Here is a 21,692-nt window from a genome sequence, read left to right as displayed (position 1 = left end):
ATTGAACTAATCTTTAAATATATTAATTTGAATTATTGCGAAATGCGTATTTACGTTCTAAATCTTTCGATTTCAGACACAATGCGCATCTTTACGAGTTACCGATTGCAATCAGTTATTACGCGAAGCATCCCGCGAAGCAATCTTAAGAGACGACGTGTGTACGGCACAATGTGGTTTCATTTTAGCTGCCGCCGAATCGTCTTCAAGAAATCTTCCGCAATTCACAACGCCTAGCAGTTTTCCTAGCTTCGGACCTGTCAGAAATAATCTCAGGAGTTTACCAACGCCGTTTACGTTCAACGGTTTCAAATTACCCGATCTTTCGCAATTTATAGGCTGAATTTTCAAGAGTTCTTTTTTTCTTTTCACTCTTTAGAAACGAATCTGAAATACGAAGATAAAGGACTAGAAACGTTTTGAAATATTATTCGTCGTCCATATTTGATTATAAGAAATGAAGAACTTGTAATGTATAACGAAAGACTGCACGATGAAAAACGTCGATGAAATAACAAAGTGTACAGAATTCGTTCAAGATTCTCAAACGAACATGTTGGTGATGTTTGAATGTATTGTTTCATGATATCATGTATATGTTTTTTCTTTTTTCTTTTTTTTTTTTCTAATGCAGATATCAGAAAAAAAAACAAGGATAATGCGATTAAGGAGCACGTGTATTTTTTGTAAATATAGATGATATATATATATCAACCGAGATAATTAATTGATCGGTTAAACTCGTGCTCTTGGAAGTATGATGGAATATGTTAAATTATCGTTTTTCTAACGAAACGAAAAACTCCAATGTGATGATGAACAAGGATTAGACGATTATAACGTCATAATGTGTGTTGGTACTGGCATTGCTGGAAAAGAAAAATAATGATGATAATGAAAAAAAAAAAAAAAAAGAAAAAGAAAAGCAAAAAAGGCAAAAAAAAAAGATAAAGAAAAGAAAAAGAAAATAATAAGAAGAGATACGAACGAAAATGAAGAAAGATGGATAATTACTATGTAATAAGTTTTCGATCAAAGCGTGCCAGTTTTTTTTAAATGTGATCAATGGAGTGCAATTTATACTGTCCCCTTTTTATACCCCTCTATCTTCTCCTAAACACTCTATTTCCTCCCTCCACCTCCCCTACCTCCCTTGAAGCACGATGTTTTATACGTACTTATTATTTATAGGTGATATTACTGCTAAATAACAAAAATTATTTTTTTCTTTCTTTCTTTTTCTTTCTTTTTTTTTTCTTTCTATCTATTTTTCTTTCTTTTTTCTTTCTTCTATTTTTTTTTTCTTCTATTTTTTCTCATTTCTTTTTTCCCAACATTTTTCGTTCCTTTTTTTTTCCACGTTACATCTCTATCTTATTTTGTAACTTAATAACGACGTGTATTACGTTAATAAATGTTAATGTTTCCTCTTTTCTTTCTTTCTTCTTTCCGTAGATATATCCATCGAGTTTAAAAAAGTTTCGATTACGTTTCCCTTAGGTACGACTATAATACTTTCTTTTTTCTTCTTTTTTTTTTTATATAGAAATAGAATTTAAAAAAACTTGATATCGTGAAGACACGATATCGTTTGCAAAGTTATCAGAAAGTTACAGATTTCTATGTATCGACCGAGCCAAATCCATTTCTTTTTTAATACGATATTTTATATATTATTAATAATAATTATTTAATTTCTAGTTTTACGATGAAGACTCGAGATACAAATTTTGAAAAATATATTGTATAATGTAAATATCCAAAGATGAGATAAACGATATTATAGCATATGTAATATTAATCAATGTTTAATTTTTTATAAAAAAAATGTGTAATATTATTTCACTGTTATACCTATATTATCTTCTTTTAGAAATGTATTTAAAAATCTCAATTTTCCATTGTTATTACCTATAACTATTAATTTCATTTTTACAGAATATTCAAAATTATGATTTACCTGCATGATTTGTTATTTTTTCTATTTTTCATATTTCTTTCTATACAACACCGAACAGTTTGATTTAGTCTCAACAATTTCACAGAACGTACTACCAGCTTCATCGTCCATCAGGAAAAATATCCTATGACATATGCTCCTATCATATACTCTATAATCAGACAAAATATCCATGCAGTTATGACAGCTTTTATCTTCAATTATCTTAAAAGACATAGACAGAAAATAGTAGAGACTAGTGAGTAATGTCTACTAATAAGGCTAACATTTTCTAGAAAAATATCCAATTCGTAAGAGGATAATATACAACTAGAGACAAGCGAAAGTTTCTTCGTGACGTTTGCAAAAATACACGAGTCATAAGTGGTCGAGCAAAATGCATACGAAGTCGAAGGATTCATCATATGTCTGGATAAATCAACATTATAAATTAAGGATTCTCAGTATCAATATGCTCAAGTGAGTAAAACAAAAGAAAATTGTAGGCGCGTAAAATAAAAAATTTTTTTAATTTTAACAAATGATATAAAAAAGAAAAAAAAAAAAAGATAAAAACTACGTTTAATGAATGTAAAGAATTCGTAGTTAATTACGGATATATGTCTGTTTAATTTATTTTTAATGAATTATACTACATTATTTATATAACAATATCTATTTTTATGAATTTTGTATAATAATAATTATATAATATAATTTTTATATAAACAAATCTTTTATTGTAATCGATATAACACAGATGGGTTGGCTTATGGACACTTGAATCGAATACTTCGTCTTTCTTGAAATGCATTTACTATATTTACAACAAAATCGCAGTCAGTGCAATGATAATATTTGCGATAACACTTTTCGCTGATATTTGCATGATGCTTGACGATCTATCAATAGTGACAGACGATGGTTGTATATTTGCTGGAATCACTGTAGTTCTTTTTAACGTGATCAATTGTCAATTCACACGGGATAGGATTGCTCGACTGAGTTATGAAACGTTGAACTCTTGCGAGGAACTTTGTCAATTGTCTGGTAAATATTTTCACTTCAATAATATAATGTCAAAATAATTATTTAAAATTTTTATGTAGTGATCGAATCATGAAAATAGTATAGGTACATTTTTGTACATATGGAATGTATGCGATGAATATACGTATGAAAGAAAATTTATATAAAATAAATTTATTTGAGGATAAAATATTTATATAAAATAAAATATACATACATACATACATATACGTAATAATAATATAAATTATATATCAATATATAAAGATAAAATATAAATATATTATTTTATATAAATTTACTATTGCATTGTAAAAATTTATTTTATTTAAAATGATATATTTGCAATCTAACTTGATCCGTGCTTTGTTTTTTATTTTTCATAGAAGTCAACTTTACAGAAAAATTAAAATATTATTTATGGCGAGATAAAATACCATTTTACAGTTTCTGTTCATTGGGTTATCTTTTGGTAATTGCTTTGATATTTGTTACACCAACAGAAGATGGAAGTTTACCGATAAGAGCACGTTATCCTTTTGACATCAAGACATCACCAGGACACGAAATAGGCTTCGCTGTAGAAGCTTGTAGCATATTTTTTGGCGTAACTGCAATTTTAGCGATTGATACCATAATTGTATCTATTTGTAATTTGATTCTCTTGCAATTAGAGATACTAAATATGAATTTTCAAAATTGTTCAACAACAGAGATCAAATGTTTTATTGATAAAAACGATGATAATGTGATCGAAAAAGATCGATCGATAATGATCCAAAAGAGAAAACCTCGATATCGATTCGAAGAACTCTTTAAACAATACATTCAACATCATCAACGTTTGGTGACCATGATCGATGATTTAAATGATCTATTTAATTCTAGCATGTTGGTTCAAATGTTTTCGAGTACTTCGATGATATGCTTAACTGGATTTCAAGCTATTGTGGTAATTTACAAAGAAACAATGTCGATGAATATCTCAATTCTTAACTTATAGTTTCATATATCAACGCATATATATATATATATTATTTTTAAATTAGTTAGAGTAATACATAAGTTTCCCCTAGCAATTTTCAACAAAATTGAAAAAAAAATATATAAAAATTACTTGAAAAATTGTTAGATTTTATTTTACAAAGTGCGGCAAAGAAACGGACGATTATAAAAATTGATTAGCATTGGATGTAGAGTGTAATTCGATTACTTACGCAAAGTTGGCAGCATCATAGGATTTTGTAAATGTGAATCAATGGAGCGATGTGTAACATGCGTTCGCCGTTAAGGTATATTATAAAAATGATGATTGTATCGTGACCATTAAACGGTTATTTCGCCGCAAGTTCAACGTCAACCGTAATAATCCAGTGACGTCTGGTCATGCCATTAAAACATGGATTAAGAACTTTGAAGAAACTGGTTCTGTACTGAAAAAATAAAAACTTCTCTGAGTAAAAAAAAAAAAAAAAAGAAGAAGAAAAAGAGGAAGAAAGAAATGTACTTACGTACGCCAAAGAATGCAGTCATGCAGTTTCGTTAAACATTTCGGATAAGAATTGTATACGTTCTTGTCCGATGTTGTACGAATAATATGCTTTTAAGATTGAAGAAATCTCTGTGGAGAGACAGAGATCATCTTCAAAATGTCGTCTTCAAATAATAAAATACTTTTTTTATTTCTGTAGATTAAGATGATACATTTAAAATTTTTTAAATAAAGCATTTCGATGAGTTATTGAACTTTTGTAATCGTCCCGTTTACATCTCTGCCGCACTCTGTATAATTCTAACAATTTTTCAGGCATATCGTGATTTAATAAAAATATTTTTTCTTCTTTCTTTTTTTTTGGATGGGGGGATGGGCGCGGAATTTTTTAATAGGTCTCTGGACAAGATTCAAATTTTTGGAAATATTCAATTTACTTAGGTGCTGCTGTTAGTCAACTTCTTTATATATGTTGGATAGGAAATGAAATGATAACTCACGTAAGTTTTTAACTCACTAATATATATTTATTACTAATATATATAGAAAATACAAATAATCGTATTACATCAAAGACATTAGAAAAAAATATACGAAATCCTATAAATTTAAATTTAATACTTAAAAAAAAAAATTAAACGCCTGCAGCATGCTAATCTGTAATACAATACGTCATATCCATTCCTCAATCTACAGGTTGAATTATTTTTCTATATTTTTCCATTATTTCCATTCTGATATTTAAATAACATAGAATATTTATTTTCTTACAAATTTATAAAAAACAATAGATCACATGAACAATTTCAAATTAGAATATATGCATACACTATGATCATTAGAATTCCTTTTATTTGATTTTCATGGATTTATTCCATTAATTATTTATTTATTTTACAGAGTTCATCATTGGCCGAAGCACAATGGCTTTCTCAGTGGCATGATCAACCATTCGATCGAACTGCAAATTTATTAATATTCTCCTCCATGTTCTCGCAAAAACCATTGAGATTGAAAGCAGGCAAATTTTATACATTATCTTTGGAGACATTTATCGCTGTAAGTAGAAAATGATGAGAATGTTTTTCCTTTTAAGGCTGTTCACTACACCTGTTTTTGTAATGATTTATGTCAACAAAGAACCCATTTTCTCTCAAATAAAAAAAAAATCTATGCATATAAAGATTTATGCATATAAAATTCTAAAAAAAAAAACAGTACTTTTTGATAGGATTTTTTTTTTAAATCAAAGCTTTTTAAAAATACGTAAAAGCCAAATTCTCATTTAAATTTTCATATATAAAATAAAACTTTGTTCGATAAAAATCGATCAAGAATTACTTTCAGATTATTTATTGGCAAAATACAAATACGATTTTCGACAATTTTCATAGAAAATAAATTTCGTATAGTGGTTCCTCTTGAAATCTACGATGAAAGAGACGAAGCATCTACGCTACTAGTGATTTTCGTGTACACATTTCAATTTTGTGCGTGATTGCTTCCGTGAACTAGTCGATTACTTGCTTTTTGTATGCATAAACTGATGCCCGAATTTTTTGATTCATTCGAAACGCAAGGAAACGCAAAAACTTATCGCGATACTCATTCAGGGAAGTTTATTTCGTCGATTATTTTGTCAGAAATAATAATTAATGAATACTCATATATTATACATTACATTAATAAAAATCAAAGATGGATTTGTTTTCACATTATCCATGAAGTAGAACTCTCAGCGCTATTTTTTTTTCGTGGTTTTGCCCTATAAGACTAATCCACTTCATATCATTACTATTACTACTGCTATTACTGCAATAATAATAATGATAAGAGGAATGAGTAGAAGAAGAAATATACTAGTTAAATATATTATACATCATATATGATGATGGTAATTTATTACAAAGCAAGAGAGTATATTTAAATGAACAAGTTACTTGCAATATAGCCAATCTATACTCTCTAATATCTATTAAAGATCGTAAGTCGAGTAGATATAAATATAGGAGACTGAAAAGTGTAAGTTCAGCCTACTAACACTAATACTCCAACCAACACTAAATCGATTGTTAGTTTACGCGTGAAAGGGGGTATAACTTACACAAGTTTATAAATCGATACGATAGGCATAAACATGTGGTGACACTCTTCCCTTGTTGCACTTGTAGTTCATATTTTGTTTATATCTGTCGTTGAAGTTACAAACGCTTCGAGGGAAAGGTGGTGAACAGCTTTAAAAGGAATTCACTCTGTAGATTTTTCTTTCTCTTTATCGAAAGTATGCATCTTCGTTTCTATGCACACGCTTTGACCCTACTGGGATCAGTGACACACTATTCGATCAGAACCAATGGACTAACTGAAGGAACTATAGTTCAAACTAAGAGTTTGACCCGAGTTAAATTAACTCTCTCGTGATGTTCAACTTGTTGTTTGTTATTTTAAATAAATAAGTGGAAAGAATTATCTAATTGTTATAATAATTATATTATGTCCATAATAATATGTTGATATCGAGCAAATTAATAATAATATAAAAATGAAGAAAAATATCTTTTCACTTTTTTTAATTATAATTTTTTTTACATCGTACAATATTTTTCATCAAAATGTTATCAAATTATTATTATGGATCTTCTATGTATACATGTATATATGTATATATGCATTATTTTTAATTATTATTTATGTGTTACATTAATAGATCGTGATATGAATGCAATAGTGTTACAAATAAAACTGATTAATATTTATAGATAATGAAAGGATCGTACTCCTTCTTCGCTCTACTGAATAGCATGCATTTGGAAGACGATGGATGACTTTATTCAGTATATGAATTCTATTTAAATCGTGATCAACGACGATTCATTATAGTTGAACAATTTCATTTTACTCACGTATTATAATAAAACGTGGGTATATATATGTAGTATAATAAATATAAAATAAAAATTTTTATTCGATTGTCTTAATAAAAAGCCTCGTTCTAATTTTGAACGAAAATCGAATTAAAATTGTATGTATATGTGTGTATGTATATAAGTAAACTTTTTTTTACGATCCTCGAGTACTATCAAGCTCATAATAATTTATTAAAAAATTATTCATTATTATATTATTATATTAAATATTTATAGAAGGAGAAGGAGAGATAAAAATTTAACAAAATGTTTGTTTTCTTTTTTAAAATATTTACCAGATAGATTTACAATAAGAAAGATATTGATTTTTTTTTCGTATTTGATCTATTGATCATATATTTTTTAATTCACATAGTAGAATAGAACTACATATACGTAAAGCGGAAATTTTTATTTTTGTATGAATTATTTAATTAGACAATAATGAATAATTTTAATGATATTTAATAATTGATATTTTTGACGTTTTGAACACTCTAATAGTTTGTATTATATTCTGTTTTTTAATTAAAACTAACAAAAAAAAAAAGAAAATACAAGAAATTTTTACTCGAAGTGAAAGAGGGCAATGCCCTCTATTTAGCTTCGTTACTATTACGTGATGTTACAGCCATTTTGAATTTCCTTTTTACTGACAGTTTGCAACGAAATTTCGTCCTCCACGTAATTACAGGTAATTAGCATATTATTTCTAACGTACAAACTCTTACAATATACAAATCGATTCTTCAAAACTAGTTTTCTAACATGTATTATTCGCGAAATGCAACTACATTTTGTTCAAAAGATATTCTCGAAAATAAAAAGTATCATTTTGGCAGCTTTTTCCGAGCTATTACGTAATACATTTTTCCGAATTTTCTAACTATATTTTTATCCTATATCGATACTTTTCTTGACTTTCAACAATACTATGATTAATCAATATTTATTAATCGATCGTTATCGATCGTCTTTTATACTGTATCCGACTTTCCTATATAAATATACACCTATACGTACATACATATATATCTATATGTGTATGAATATTCCGTACAAATCACATATAAACACATATACATATGAATATCCTCTAACACACACACACATACAAATATACATTCTTTGTAAAGTGATCCAATTAATAATCTTGATTAATTGTTAACTTATATATCGATATATACGATATATAATATGTATGTTTAAATACATATATATATTATGTATGTATGTGTATACACACACACATATATATGAATTTAATGCTTTACTAATACAATATTATGTTTCAGGACTCGTGTATATGTGTACAAAAAGCACAGCCAATAACAATAGCATTGTACACGTAACTTGTCGAGGTTATATAAAGGTTAGTCTGTCTAATAACAAAGCGAGACTTCGTAGAAAGAAATAGGTAACATTCAATATATAAATAATCGTTCGACTAAACTTCTAGGAATTTTGTAGGATAAATAACAAAGTAAAAACAGTCGAACGTTCGTGTAGCTTCAAGGATACGATGATTCATTCATTCCTGTTTCACACTTCGACGAGTAACTACGTGTTCAAGAAGGATAGGATCGTTTAATTTTATTTAAACTATTACATTTATTTTATTATACAGGTATGTATATCCAATATATTTCATCTTATTTTATTTAATTTGATTGTAATTTATTTAATAATGTGTGTGCGATAAATTTATTATTATATATATAAAAGAAAGTAATAGAAATGTTATACAATCTTTAGATTATTCACGATGGAGCTTATTGGCAAAGTTATCGTCTCGTTAATGAAAATTTGTACGATTTTTATTAACAATTGGATATCTCCGTATAACAATTTTGATATGGTAAGCACTGGACAATTGATATTTTTGAAAGATTTGCTTTCAGTATACTCAAAAGTATTTTGGATTTTAATAGTTATAAGATACATTAATAGTTGTAAGATCTTTATAAGACATTTTTTCATAATTAATTATTATATAATCTGTTTATAATTAATAATTATCAGACGCATTAATTATTATTAATTCGTTTAAGTAATAGACATCATGATATATCATTCTCAGAAATGATTTATAGGTAATATAATTTATAAATGTTAGATTCTTTTTTATACAATAATTTGTTTTATGTTTCAGCTTCTCATTTGTTATAAATTATTTGGGGCCACGAGCAAGGTGGTCATAGAGTCAGTGTTTGTTCGCAGTATATTTCTTTTTATTAACAGTGATATAACTTAATGGTAAGAAAAAGAATTTTTATAAATCGCGATGTAGAGTCAGTGTTGTGTATTTGTGATCTACTACGAATCAACCTACCACAAGGTCAACCTACAACGTGTACGAGTGTTTTGGAGCCATCGCAGAATTTCGTAAGTAAGTTTGAAGAGAAAAAAAATTTAATGTTTTTCAATTTAATTTCTTTTCAGTTATCATATCTAAATCTCTAATTCGATATGCAGATTTACTCTTTATAGAACAATTTTTGAAAGTTAATTATCATCATTTTCACTATCGTTTTTTCCTCAAAATTTTTTAGAAAGACCGTATAAAATTGCGTATGGTACCTACCATTAATAGATTAATAGATTTAACGTATCTTTATTATTAATATAATAACATTATTTTTAAGCTAATGATTCTAAGCTAATCTTAAAAAATTATCCTTATAATTTTATCTAAGTATCAAAGGTATATAGGTATATAGTAAATAATTAAATTAGGATAATAAAGATTCTAAGATATCAATTTAGAACGATAAGAATATCGAAGAGGAACGTATCGTAATTTCAAACAATCGACTTAACAATAAGCCCCGACTAAAATATATATTTAACTAGCAATAAAGATTTTACTTTGAATGGATGAAAGTGAAAATAATGCGATTCAACCGAGGGTCGATTTGAACATGGCAACGATTTCACTTGGTTCCTTGTAACTGGAATAGTAGAATCATAAAGAAGATAATAAATGATTGTAGATTCTGACAGCGTTAAGTTTAGATAACGTGCATTCGTGATAAACAACTTTGGCCGAAGCCTATTTTATCAATGACTTATAAATCGAAATAAGTTCTCTCTCTTTGATCTAGATAAGATCATTTCCTTTAGTGGATGAAACATAAGCCTTTAAGTAAAGATATCTTCAGAATTCGAGTCAATTAAAAATACAAGACACCGAAAACTGTTTTATACATATGTATATATATATGTACATATGTATTATAGAACATTATAGAAGAGAGGTTGTTCTTCGAACGATATTTAATCGGATTTCCTTTACCTTGAGATCGGAACACGCGAGGCACGTAGAAGATTTAATTGACCGCGATAGCTTCTCTAGCTAGCTTGCTTGCTTGCTTACTTGCTTGCTTTTATCGTACAAGATTAATGGATCGTGTCACATTGTTTCTCAAGTGGATTCACATCGTTGCTAAGACCGCCGAAGATCTCGACCAACGTCGCGACTGAGAGAAATCGCGTGACCGACATGAAAAATTCTTTCTTTTTCTCTTTCTCTCTTTCTCTCACACTCTCTTTCTATGTATGTATATTTAGGATAAGATTAGAATAACGATATAGGTACAACATATACATATATATACAGATATATTTATGCATGTACATAAGGATGAAATTTACTTTAACAAACGGCCTCGTGATCGTCCCAATTTTATAATATTTTATAATAATTTTTGTTATATTGTTTTTAATTTAATATAGATTTCTTGGAATACAAAGTACGTTGATTTCTTTTTCTTTTTTATATAAATAAAGTATCGTAATCATTTTATTATTATATATCATATTTATATTATATTTTATTAATAGATGTAATATTATTATAATTAGCTGTGAATATATAATTATATTATTAGGTAAATCTAATATATTAGCATTGGATGAATCTAATATATTTAATATAATATTAGAAGATGATGGTTTCACCTGAGAATGTATTGTCATTTTAACAGTTAATAACATCATCAATATAAAATATGTTATCATTATTAGATATTAATCGAATGTATTTAATAGAATATTTGAACGATTCCAATATCAAAAATCAATGATGAACCTAGCAACTTTTAACGTTTTAATATTTCTTTCAAATCTAATAGAACAAAATAATTAATAACTAATTATTTATATCAAATATGTAATAGAATCTCATTATAAATAAATATATATATATATATATATATATATATACACATTTGTGCATAGAATATAACAGATTGAATAGAATATTAGAACGATTGTAGCGTCTGAAAATCAATGATGATTCTAAGAACTTCTAACAGTTCAGTGTTCCTTTGCGATTCAATAGATCTCGAAAAAAGCTAATATACTTATGACATATGTATTTTAGTGAAGTCAGCTAGGTATTATCTGTTGTATTGTCGAACGTTGAGAGGTAGAGGAGAGAGTGACGATACCGGTGAAGGCAATGGCACTTAAAGACTGCCTACAGTTAGGTAACATGTGGCCAAGCGACCATCTGTCTAGGAAGCCAAGGCAACAACGAAGCACCAGACAGATCAGCTTGAGTACAACGAACGAGCAACGATCTTTTCCTTTCCCTCTTCCTCCCCCTACCCGCTACTTACCCCTCCTCTTAACCTACCTCTCCTCTCCCCTACACCCCCCATCACTCTCCATCCCTCTATCTCCCTCCATATCTATCTTTTAATATCCTAGTATATGGAATATGTTCTGTCTATCCTCCTGTTCTCTTGTATCTTAACGTAACTATAGATTATAAGTCGTGAATTAATTCATTTATGGAACTTCATTCTAGAACCACCAATTTTTGTCTTTGCGATACAATCTTTTTTTTCTCTCTTTTTATTCTTACGATTATTATTGTTATGTATATATAGGTATTAATATATCATTGAATTTTTATTTTAATATGTGTATATATATGTATATATATTTATAATGTTATAATACATACAGATAAGTATTTATATTGATTCGAACACACACACAAGAGAAAGCAAGTAAATATAATACATATTTTATGTAATTTCTAATATATATTAAGTTCGATTAGATTAGATTTTTACGCGATGATATTCTTTTTTTTCTTTAATATATTCAAATGAAAGTTTTAAATTCATTCATAATAGATTCGTTATAGTTGATTTCTTCATATACGAAACTCTTGATTTCAATGAGGATAGATGAAAGATTCAAGCTTGCGGGCGCGTTGTGATCGATCGATCGTGAATTTTCTTCGTTACACCTTGCAGCATGTAAGAAAGGATATAACTTGGAAAGGACGAAAGAAGGTGGGTCCTCTCTCATAACGGTCCCTTATCTTTCGTGATGGAGACCAGGCAGAGCAAGAGCATTCTTTCCTTTCTTCTTTTTCTTCTTCTTTTCTTTTTATTTTTTTGCGTTATTTTTCTTTTCCTCTCTTTTCTTTCTTTTCTTTTTCCTTTTTTTTATTCCTTCCTTTCTTTCTTTCTTTCTTTCTTTCTTTCTTTCTTCCCTTATCTCATGCGTTTCATCTAAATCCGACGTGCTGAGAGAACGAACTCGCAGATTTTGTTCTCAAGTAACTTCTCTTGATATTTCGACTCTTCGTTTTTTCGACTTTCGCAAATTAGCAATATTATGTAACGAAGAGGAAACAATTCCAGTTATCGAAATCTCAATTGACATCGTATACGATCTTATTGCGTGATAAGTATGTATAATACTTGGTATGTTTTTTATTTTTTAAGATACGATTAAAAAAATAAAAAAGGAAAAAGAAAAAAAGAAAAAGGAAAAAGACTAACAAAATATTTCAAACGAAAATGTTCTTTTTAATTGGTCGAAAAACGTTTTCAAACCGCGTCCTACCTTTCTTTACGTAATTTATAAAGAAAGATAGCACGAGCGTTACCTTTCGTTCCATTAGGCTACCACTCGACTAAATTATGCTAATAACGAAGAAGCCTTTACGGTCAATCCTTTCGTTTCTATAGTGTAACATTAATTATATCGTGTCGTTGATAAGAACTTGAAACAATTATAATAACAATATTTTTTTTTTCATTTGTTCATGTTAGGATTAAAAAATTAAAGTTTCTTTTATTAATTTTTTTTATATTGTCTGTTAATTTTATTTTTTATTATATTATTTAATAATTTTATTATAGTGTAAGATTTTTATCACGTGAATTCTTAAATCGTACAGGTATAATTTAAAATCACAATGTGATGATACAGTTTAGAAAAAAAATTTTTAATCCGATAGAAATTTTGTTAATTTTAATAATAATTGATATAGAATATCTATATTCCATTTAAATAGTTAATAGTTCGATCTTACTAAAAAAAAAAAAAAAAACAAAAAAAAACAAATAAAAATGAACAAAAATACGTAAGGAAAGAAAGCAAACAAAAAAAAAATAAAAAAATACTTATCTTGAGAAGACTGCGAAATGATATTAATGTATAAAGTTCGTCGAGGTTACATCGAAACATGGGCTTCCGTTAAAAGGAAAGACTGCGAACGATTAACCATTAATTACCAACTGGGTAGTCAGACCGTTCACCAAATATACCGTTCCTACAAGAGTGGAAGAAGAGAAACCCCATTGCAATATGTATGGAGGTTTGTTAAACTTGTAAAAGTTGTTCTGCCTTTAATTGCCACGTCGGGTGGTCACTTCGTGGATCGCACGAGATCGAAAGATCGAATCGAACGTTTCTTCTTAGCATATCGAAAAAAAAAAACGAAAAAGAAAAAAGAAACAATTTGTGCTCGCGTGCTTTCTTAAAAAAATTCGCGCGAGAAACACGAATAATCTTAAATACCATGAGATATTAATAATCTTTACGGAAAATAAAAAACGAAGAAGTAAAAAACCATAGCTTACGTACTCGCATCAATTCGTATTTTTATGATCGTAATAATATTATTTGATATCACATATCTTTCGCTAGATTTCGATCTAAGCTACACTTTCAAGTAAGTGTAAATTTATAATTGTTGAAGATAGCAAAAAATAGTTATGCATAGTAGTACGAATAGAAGGTTGCCTATTTTAAGAATAAGAATTTTTTATATGTTGCAAGGTATGAATTAATTAGATTTGTACTGAATACTGACAATATATATATATATGTATATATTTATTTATTTATTTATTTAATAATCGATAGTTTTAGATAGATGCATATTATTTTCTTCAATTTTCGATTTGGCTCTCTCTTTCTCTCCCTCCAAAAGAACAAAGATCTTATCTTGTGCATCCCCCAACGAAAAAATTTCTCTTTTGCTCATAATTGATTAGTTTCACTGAAATTTATAGCATAATAATTAGGATATTTTTTACTTTATATTAATGTTATGTTCCTTATATTTATATATATATGTGTATATGTATATATTACCAAGAGAGAAAGGGAGAGAGGGAGAGAGGAGTTCTTTATTAACAGTTATCACGCAGCTACATCTATAAATAATTGCATTGGATTCGATATTCATCGTTTTGATACAAAATTTATGTTTTACTTAACGTTTTGACTTCGAAAATATAGATACATATATATATATATATATAGGAAGTTTCTCGCTTTCGCATAAGAGATTTCTTAAGAGTTTTGCAATATTTGCATACTCGATAAGGTGAAATTTGATCTTTGGTAAAAATTTCAAGTCAATTAAAATAAGAAAAAAAAAGAAAAACAGAAAAGAAGAACTTTTTCAAACACCATACTTTATCATTTAAGTCATCATCTTTTAACACTATCTCGAAGCAATTAACATAACACATTAATTTCCATATCGTCATATTAATATTCAAGAATTTTAAGATGCTTCATTTGTAAAATTTGACCAAAAGAGTATAATGAACTTTACTATTGCCATCGAACCGTTCATGATTGTATTTATATCTATTTATTTTTTTCAATAATATTTATTAAAAATTCCAACAATAATTATTTAACCAAACGAATATATAATATAAATTTTCTAATATCTTAATAAATTATATTCGTTACATACACACATACGCACATGTATATATAATTATTTTATATTTTATATATAATATATATAATCAAAATGATTACATTTACATCTGGTTTCTTTTTATTCATTTATGTTTTATTTATTTATATTAATACATATATAATATAAATATATATAAAGTATAGGTCGTTACATATGAAATATCCAATTTTATAACATAAACAGAATATCAAAAGTCTAACATGAATATTCTAAAATATATATCTATACGTTTGTCAATGCGTCAAAAAGTTTTTAAATCAATTAGAAATTTGGATTAGCCTAAAAGAACTTCTATCAGCGGCCTTGAAAAAGGGAAAAAAAATGATAGAAAACAACGAAGGCAAGGACCTGGAAGGAGGAAGAGAATACAGGACTCCGACCGCGGCAAGTTATGGTACTCGAACGGAGGGGAGAGGGAGAGAGAGAAAGAGAGAGAGAAAGAGAAAGAGAAAGAGAGAGAGTATGCGTATGTATGAATGTATGTATATATGCATGTATCTACACATACATATATATATATATATACGTGTGTTCGACTGTCTCTCTGTTTGTCTGTGTGCGCGCAAAAGGGAATAGAAAGATAGAGAGAGCGAGTAAGCGAATACGGCAACGTGAGAAGCACGGCGTGACTTGGCTCAGCTCGAGTCACAAACTACCGGACCAGCACGCGGCGCAGATCCGAAAGACTATCTCGAGTTTACCGTCGGGAGAGACGAGTAGTCTTACCGAACGAACGTTCGTACTTCCTATCAAATATTTTTCTTATATAGTCAAGAACAAACGAACGAACGAACGAACGAACGAACAAGCGAGCGAGCTAAGAAACGAACGTACGAACGGTGGACAGGTGAATCATTACGAGGATCGATTCTCCGATCGAGATTTTCATTTCCGGTTTTTTTCTTTTCCTTCTTTTTTTTCGTTTTTTGATTCTTTTTTATTGTTTCTTTATTTTTTCTTTTACTTTTTATTTTGTTCTTTTTTGTCTCTCCCCCTGTAATCCTCGAGCGGTTAGATTTTTAGATCGAATAGTGATACGAAACGTTCTTGAAATCTATCTTAGTGTTTTCGAGAGCATTTTTTAATTTTTTTTTTATTTTTTTATTTCTTTTTTCTTGTTACTGTTTTTGCTCTTGTCGTTGTTGTTTTTGTTGTTATTGTTATTGTTGTTGTTGTTGATGTTGTTATTGTGCGTGTATGATCGAGTAGATCTTTCTTTCCAAAAAGAAATTGATCGGTGTAATCGTCATTGATATTTCCTGGGTCGATCGTCGTATTCGTCGGAATATTAAACAGGTTAGATCTTTTTTTTTTATTTTATATATATATATATATATGTATGTATGTATGTATATAAGACACGATGATTGACAGAAAGTATTATATTAATTATATGATAAATTATTATTAATATAGGCAAAAATTTTGATTTAGAAATAATCCGATAAATTAAAACAAATTTAAAATTGTTTGTAAATGAATTTTTTCATTGCTATAAATAAGAATTTTAATTGAAACCCCTCGACACGATTTAATTAATATATCTTTATTCTGATCTTTATGATCGAGCGAATCCTTTTTTTTTTCTCTAAAAGGACTTAATGAACGTAATTATTACAAACGATCGACGATTTCAGCAGATTAGATAATTTGTTAATTTAAAAAAATTAATATTCATTGAATTAGAAAAATGATATATAATGTAATATCAAATAGAAATATGACAGATAATTATCTAATAAATTATAACGAAGACAAAATTTTGATTTAGAAATAAAAAATTGATTTAAAAATCCAAAATTTTAATTTAGATATACTCAGATAAATTCCAATGAAATAAATTCGTGCAGAATAATATTCAAATAATATATAAATGAATTTTCACAAATGTAAATATAAATAATATTCGAAAGAGGTCGCCTTCGCTTTTCCATCTTGTTGAATTAAAGTGTCCGTAACGAAAGATCACTCCGATTCATTCTCGTCTTCCTCTCTGGTTTCGCGGAGGTTAATCGGACCGGAAATATTTATATTCGTCGACCGCGGAGAAACGCAAATAAACGAAAGCGACTCTCCTCCTTTCTCAAGCGACACAGTGTATGTCGGAAAATGGGGGCGAGATTTTCCTTCGGAGTGAACGTTTGTTGTGTGTGTGTCGTATCATTAAAAAGAGAAAAAAAAATAAAAAGAAAAATAAAAAAGAAGAATAAAAATATTATAAAATAAAATAGCAACTTATTAGCCTAGTTATGAATTCGTTAATGTGAAAAAAAAAAAATGAATTTTCATCTCGAAATATTAATCTCGTTTAGATTACTTTTAATTTTTTATAAGTTATACAAATTATCTGAAATTTATAAAAATTATATTAAAATACATTTACGTTATATGATTTAAAGGATAATGGAAAATTTTTATTTTATTTATAAATCGTGTTATATTAATAGTTAGAAATTATATGATTAGGGAAAATTTATTAACAAAAAATATTTATGCAAATAAAGATTTATATTTACGACGTTGGACGGTAATATATCATTATTGATATTAATAAAAAGTAGGACAAGAAATTAGTAGGTAAATTAGTTTCTGGATAAGTATTCTCTACTCGTGACAGTATTTCTAGTGATACCGATTTTACATTAAAGTGTTAAATCATCTGACGTTTAGGTGCACGGAAGAACGTGTGCGACGCGACGTATTTCAAGGTCAGAGTTCAGCTTTAAATTTCTTCCTATAGCACTTTACGTGTGAAGAAAACTATAGGTAGTATAATATCACAGACAATGTAGAATAACGGCAAATCTTTTTGGAAAAAGAAAAAAGATAAAAAGAAACTGAAAAGGAAATTCGCAAAAAAGTAATCGTTACTGTATAATTTGCAACATGCAATAGCTTTCTTTAACTGCTCAAATAACTAGGTACATACAATTGCACGCAACGAAAATGTATCTACCATATAATATTTATATATATATATATATATGTGTGTATGTGTGTATATTACATATTTGAAAAGTTTGATATGTATATGTTACGAATTTATATTTAATTTTTATCTAATATGTATTACATATAAAATGGATATTTATATAAACGCGAAAACTTGTTTTTCCTCTTTTTTTCTTTTTGTATTTCTAAAATGTAAATTTGAAATTTTATCATGAACTTTTACATAATTTATATATTAAAGTTCAATGTAATATATATATGAAAAATTTCTATGTATATTCTAATACTTTTTTTCTATTACTTTTTTTTATATGATTTATATGTAAAATTTCTACACATCCTACGTTATAAATTTTTATAAACTTTATATAGTATATTTCTAAGAATATTCTTTATATAATAAATTTTTGTATTCAACATATTTATTTAACGCAAATTAAAAAAGAAAAAAAGAAACATTTATCGAATATAAATTAATTGAGATAATTGATGAATAGTTAAGTAAAGTTCGTAATTTTGCTTTTTAAAACATATAAGATAATACATATCTTTCGTTAACGATGTTCTGAACACATTTATGATGAGAGTTAGCAACCGTTATAGAATATTCGCAGAGTTATCGAAAGACAGAGATAGAAAGAGAATAAAAGAGTAGAGTGGTAGAGATAGAGATATATATAGAGATAGAAAAACGAACAGACGGGTAGACGTATATGACGGGTGCAAAATTTAATTAAGACTCGGTAGCCATATGTACAAAACGTTTCACCATGAAATTTACAAGCATCGATCGAGTTGCTTGATCGACAGATCGATCATAGATCGAGACGTGCATTGAAAGCTACTATCTACTGTTACATTACTATTACTGATCTCTTCTTTATCGAACAGAACTATTGTGAATGGTCGTTCACGAAACGTTCATTAATCTATTTCATTAATTAACTTTCGCTCTCTCGCTTTAATTCAAGGTTAGAAACACCTTACTTCATTTTTTAATATATATACATACGTATATATTATGTCTACATGTAAATGAAAACATTTTTTAATAGATATTAATTTATTATCTTTTAATTTTAATATTGATATAAATATGAATTTTATGGAGATTGAAGTCCTGTTAAAATAACATTTTTTTTTATATATATTTTTTTTTTATTTCAGGATATTCTAATAGAATCGTTAATTTCTAAGTGATTTTAGACATTATTTATTCACTTTCGAGACTTTAGACTAATTTTCTTTCAAAAGATAAAAGTGTTCCTAGGATCGTAATTTTACAATTTGATAAAAAAAAATTAGTTCCATCATTATAAAAAAATTCGAGCCCATCATTATATTAAACGAATAAAAAAGATGGTTATAGGAACTAATTGTTTTCTAATAATAATAATAATGTATCGTTAATTAGATAACATAACAAAAGTATCATCATGAAAAGAGTTAAAATAAGAATAATATAGAAAATGAAGGAAATGCGAGCAAAGATAAATTTATATCTATATAATATATGTATCTACATTTAGAAAGATCAGTAAGATCACCTGCAATTCGTCTTCGTTGGGAAAGCGTTAATAGTAGACATAAAGTGTGGTAATTATCTCCTTTCAAGGGAAGAACTTAATACTTGATTAGTATCACAGAGATATGCATCTTTTCCGTTATTCGTGAGTTCTATCATTAATTAAATATACTTCTTGTTTTGAATCTTTTTCTGTTTCTAACACGAGCCAATCGTTTATTCATTTTTATTGGCTCTTTAAGAAATCTATAAATTTTTGATTAATTGTTGATATTTTACATGTGTCGAGTTATTCGATCATTTTTTACATATAAAACTTAAACGATAATTTTTTATTTATAAAATTTAATTCAATATCAAGCATTATAATATTAAAATTATATTAAAATTATACACTTAAAGTAATACATTCTTTTTCATTTAAATATAATATTAATTTTCTAATAGACTAAATAGAGCTCCTCTTTGCATTTCTATCTGTTTTATTTTGAATCATCAAAGTATCTAAATCTTAAGTGATCTCACTTTTACTATTTATAATCAATTCATTTTTATTTATATTACAATTAATTATGGCTCTATATTAACAAAAATTATTTCTATATAAAATAATTAGATTCATTATATCTTACATTTTAAAAAACGAATAAATACTTGATCGAATATTTAAAAATGAGATCTAATATCTCGCACATAGTAAAAATAAATATTATTGTATTCAATGTAATACAAATTTTATTACGTCAACAAAATGTTTCAAAGTTCGAATATCCTTCGGCGAAGGTTAAAACGGTCAACACGACACTATTTTCCTCGAAGGATGAAGAGACGACCTTGCAAGGCCGTGAGAGGCTATGAGTTTGAACTCGGGACAGACGTACCACCTGTAGTATTAGTATACGCACACACCCATTTCATTCTAGTAGAGAGTATTACCAAACTCACATATACCTGGAGAATTTCTATATTCGTGCTACATACGATTCAATTATATACGGTAAAACTGATTCTAGGTATGTATGCACATTTCTGTACTCTCACTGATCATACATATGTTGCATATAAGTGTATGCATGCACGTATAGTATTAGTTGTCTGTCCAGTGATTATATCCATATATAAATTTACGTATATAGTCTCTCTTTCTCTCTTTTTCTCTTTCTCAACAATTTTACAGTCATTAGTTATAAAATGAAATCAACTTTTTTCGTAGCAATAAAGAATACTCTCTCCATTAAGTCATTTATTTATCAAATTATGACGTGCTAACAAAAGATGATCTCTCGTTATCTTATTTCACTACCTAAGCAAAATGTTATAACAGGTTTTTTTTAACCATTATCATTCTATGTCAATGTATACATTTAAAATTGTCATATTAACAACGTTAATATGAAACAAATCAAATATCATAATTCACAGAGTGAAATGTTTTCTATACTAATTTTATCTCTTTTGTTTTCTTTTTATTTTCTTTTTAATTTTAATCTTTTTTCTTTTTTCCTTTTTCTTATTTTTTTATTGTTAGACCATACATTTATACATGTAAGATATCACATACGTAGTACTTACGTTATACTAGACAGAAGTCATGTCAATGTCCATATGACGCAGCACCACATTCCCCGTTGATCTAATTCCGTTGAATCATAGTTTGCCGTCTGCTTTTTCTTCATCTTATGTTAGTCACGCTTGTTTTTCTCATGGCATTCCTCCTTTTAACGTTTTAATCGATTTTCTTAGATAAATAATTGCGTTTATACAGATCTCACAGATATATTATTAGACAATAATTGGACTTAATAATAGATATCAAT

The 21,692-nt window shown here is 27.7% G+C and overlaps 4 protein-coding genes across 8 annotated transcripts in view; all 4 read left to right on the top strand.

Moving 5' to 3' along the window:
• LOC127067502 (uncharacterized) overlaps positions 1–1,433 on the top strand; it is a 34,112-nt gene extending 32,679 nt beyond the window's left edge. For all 3 annotated transcript variants that reach the window (XM_051002505.1, XM_051002503.1, XM_051002504.1), the window contains one exon: positions 77–1,433. In XM_051002505.1, coding sequence (XP_050858462.1) covers positions 77–343 — 267 coding nt within the window. In that variant the 3' untranslated portion in view covers positions 344–1,433. The remainder of the gene's footprint in view (positions 1–76) is intronic.
• Positions 1,434–1,575: 142 nt separating this feature from the next.
• On the top strand, positions 1,576–7,634 carry LOC127067785 (odorant receptor 56a-like). The gene is made up of 5 exons (XM_051003118.1): positions 1,576–3,024; positions 3,342–3,920; positions 4,856–4,960; positions 5,361–5,519; positions 7,220–7,634. The coding sequence occupies exons 1-5, from the start codon at positions 2,788–2,790 to the stop codon at positions 7,283–7,285; spliced, it is 1,146 nt and encodes a 381-aa protein (XP_050859075.1). The 5' UTR covers positions 1,576–2,787; the 3' UTR covers positions 7,286–7,634.
• Positions 3,939–4,864, top strand: LOC127067582 (uncharacterized). Its single transcript, XM_051002666.1, is given in 3 exon segments — positions 3,939–3,970; positions 4,117–4,120; positions 4,207–4,864. Coding segments are annotated over 3 exon segments (243 nt in total). The 3' UTR covers positions 4,414–4,864.
• Positions 7,635–7,990: 356 nt separating the features above from the next.
• Positions 7,991–21,692, top strand: part of LOC127067503 (uncharacterized) — a 57,777-nt gene continuing 44,075 nt past the window's right edge. Inside the window, exons 1-5 of one of the 3 annotated variants that reach the window (XM_051002506.1) lie at positions 7,991–8,060; positions 8,662–8,738; positions 8,837–8,993; positions 9,122–9,224; positions 9,519–9,751. In XM_051002506.1, the coding sequence (XP_050858463.1) occupies positions 9,620–9,751 (132 nt within the window). In that variant the 5' untranslated portion in view covers positions 7,991–8,060; positions 8,662–8,738; positions 8,837–8,993; positions 9,122–9,224; positions 9,519–9,619. Of the gene's footprint in view, positions 8,061–8,661; positions 8,739–8,836; positions 8,994–9,121; positions 9,225–9,518; positions 9,756–15,744; positions 16,695–21,692 lie in introns of those variants that run through there. The other 2 variants (XM_051002507.1, XM_051002508.1) reach the window with 2 other exon arrangements.

This window comes from Vespula vulgaris, chromosome 11, assembly GCF_905475345.1.
Source record: "Vespula vulgaris chromosome 11, iyVesVulg1.1, whole genome shotgun sequence".
Classification (NCBI taxonomy): Eukaryota; Metazoa; Arthropoda; class Insecta; order Hymenoptera; family Vespidae; genus Vespula; species Vespula vulgaris.
This window is presented reverse-complemented; position numbering and strand designations above follow the sequence as displayed.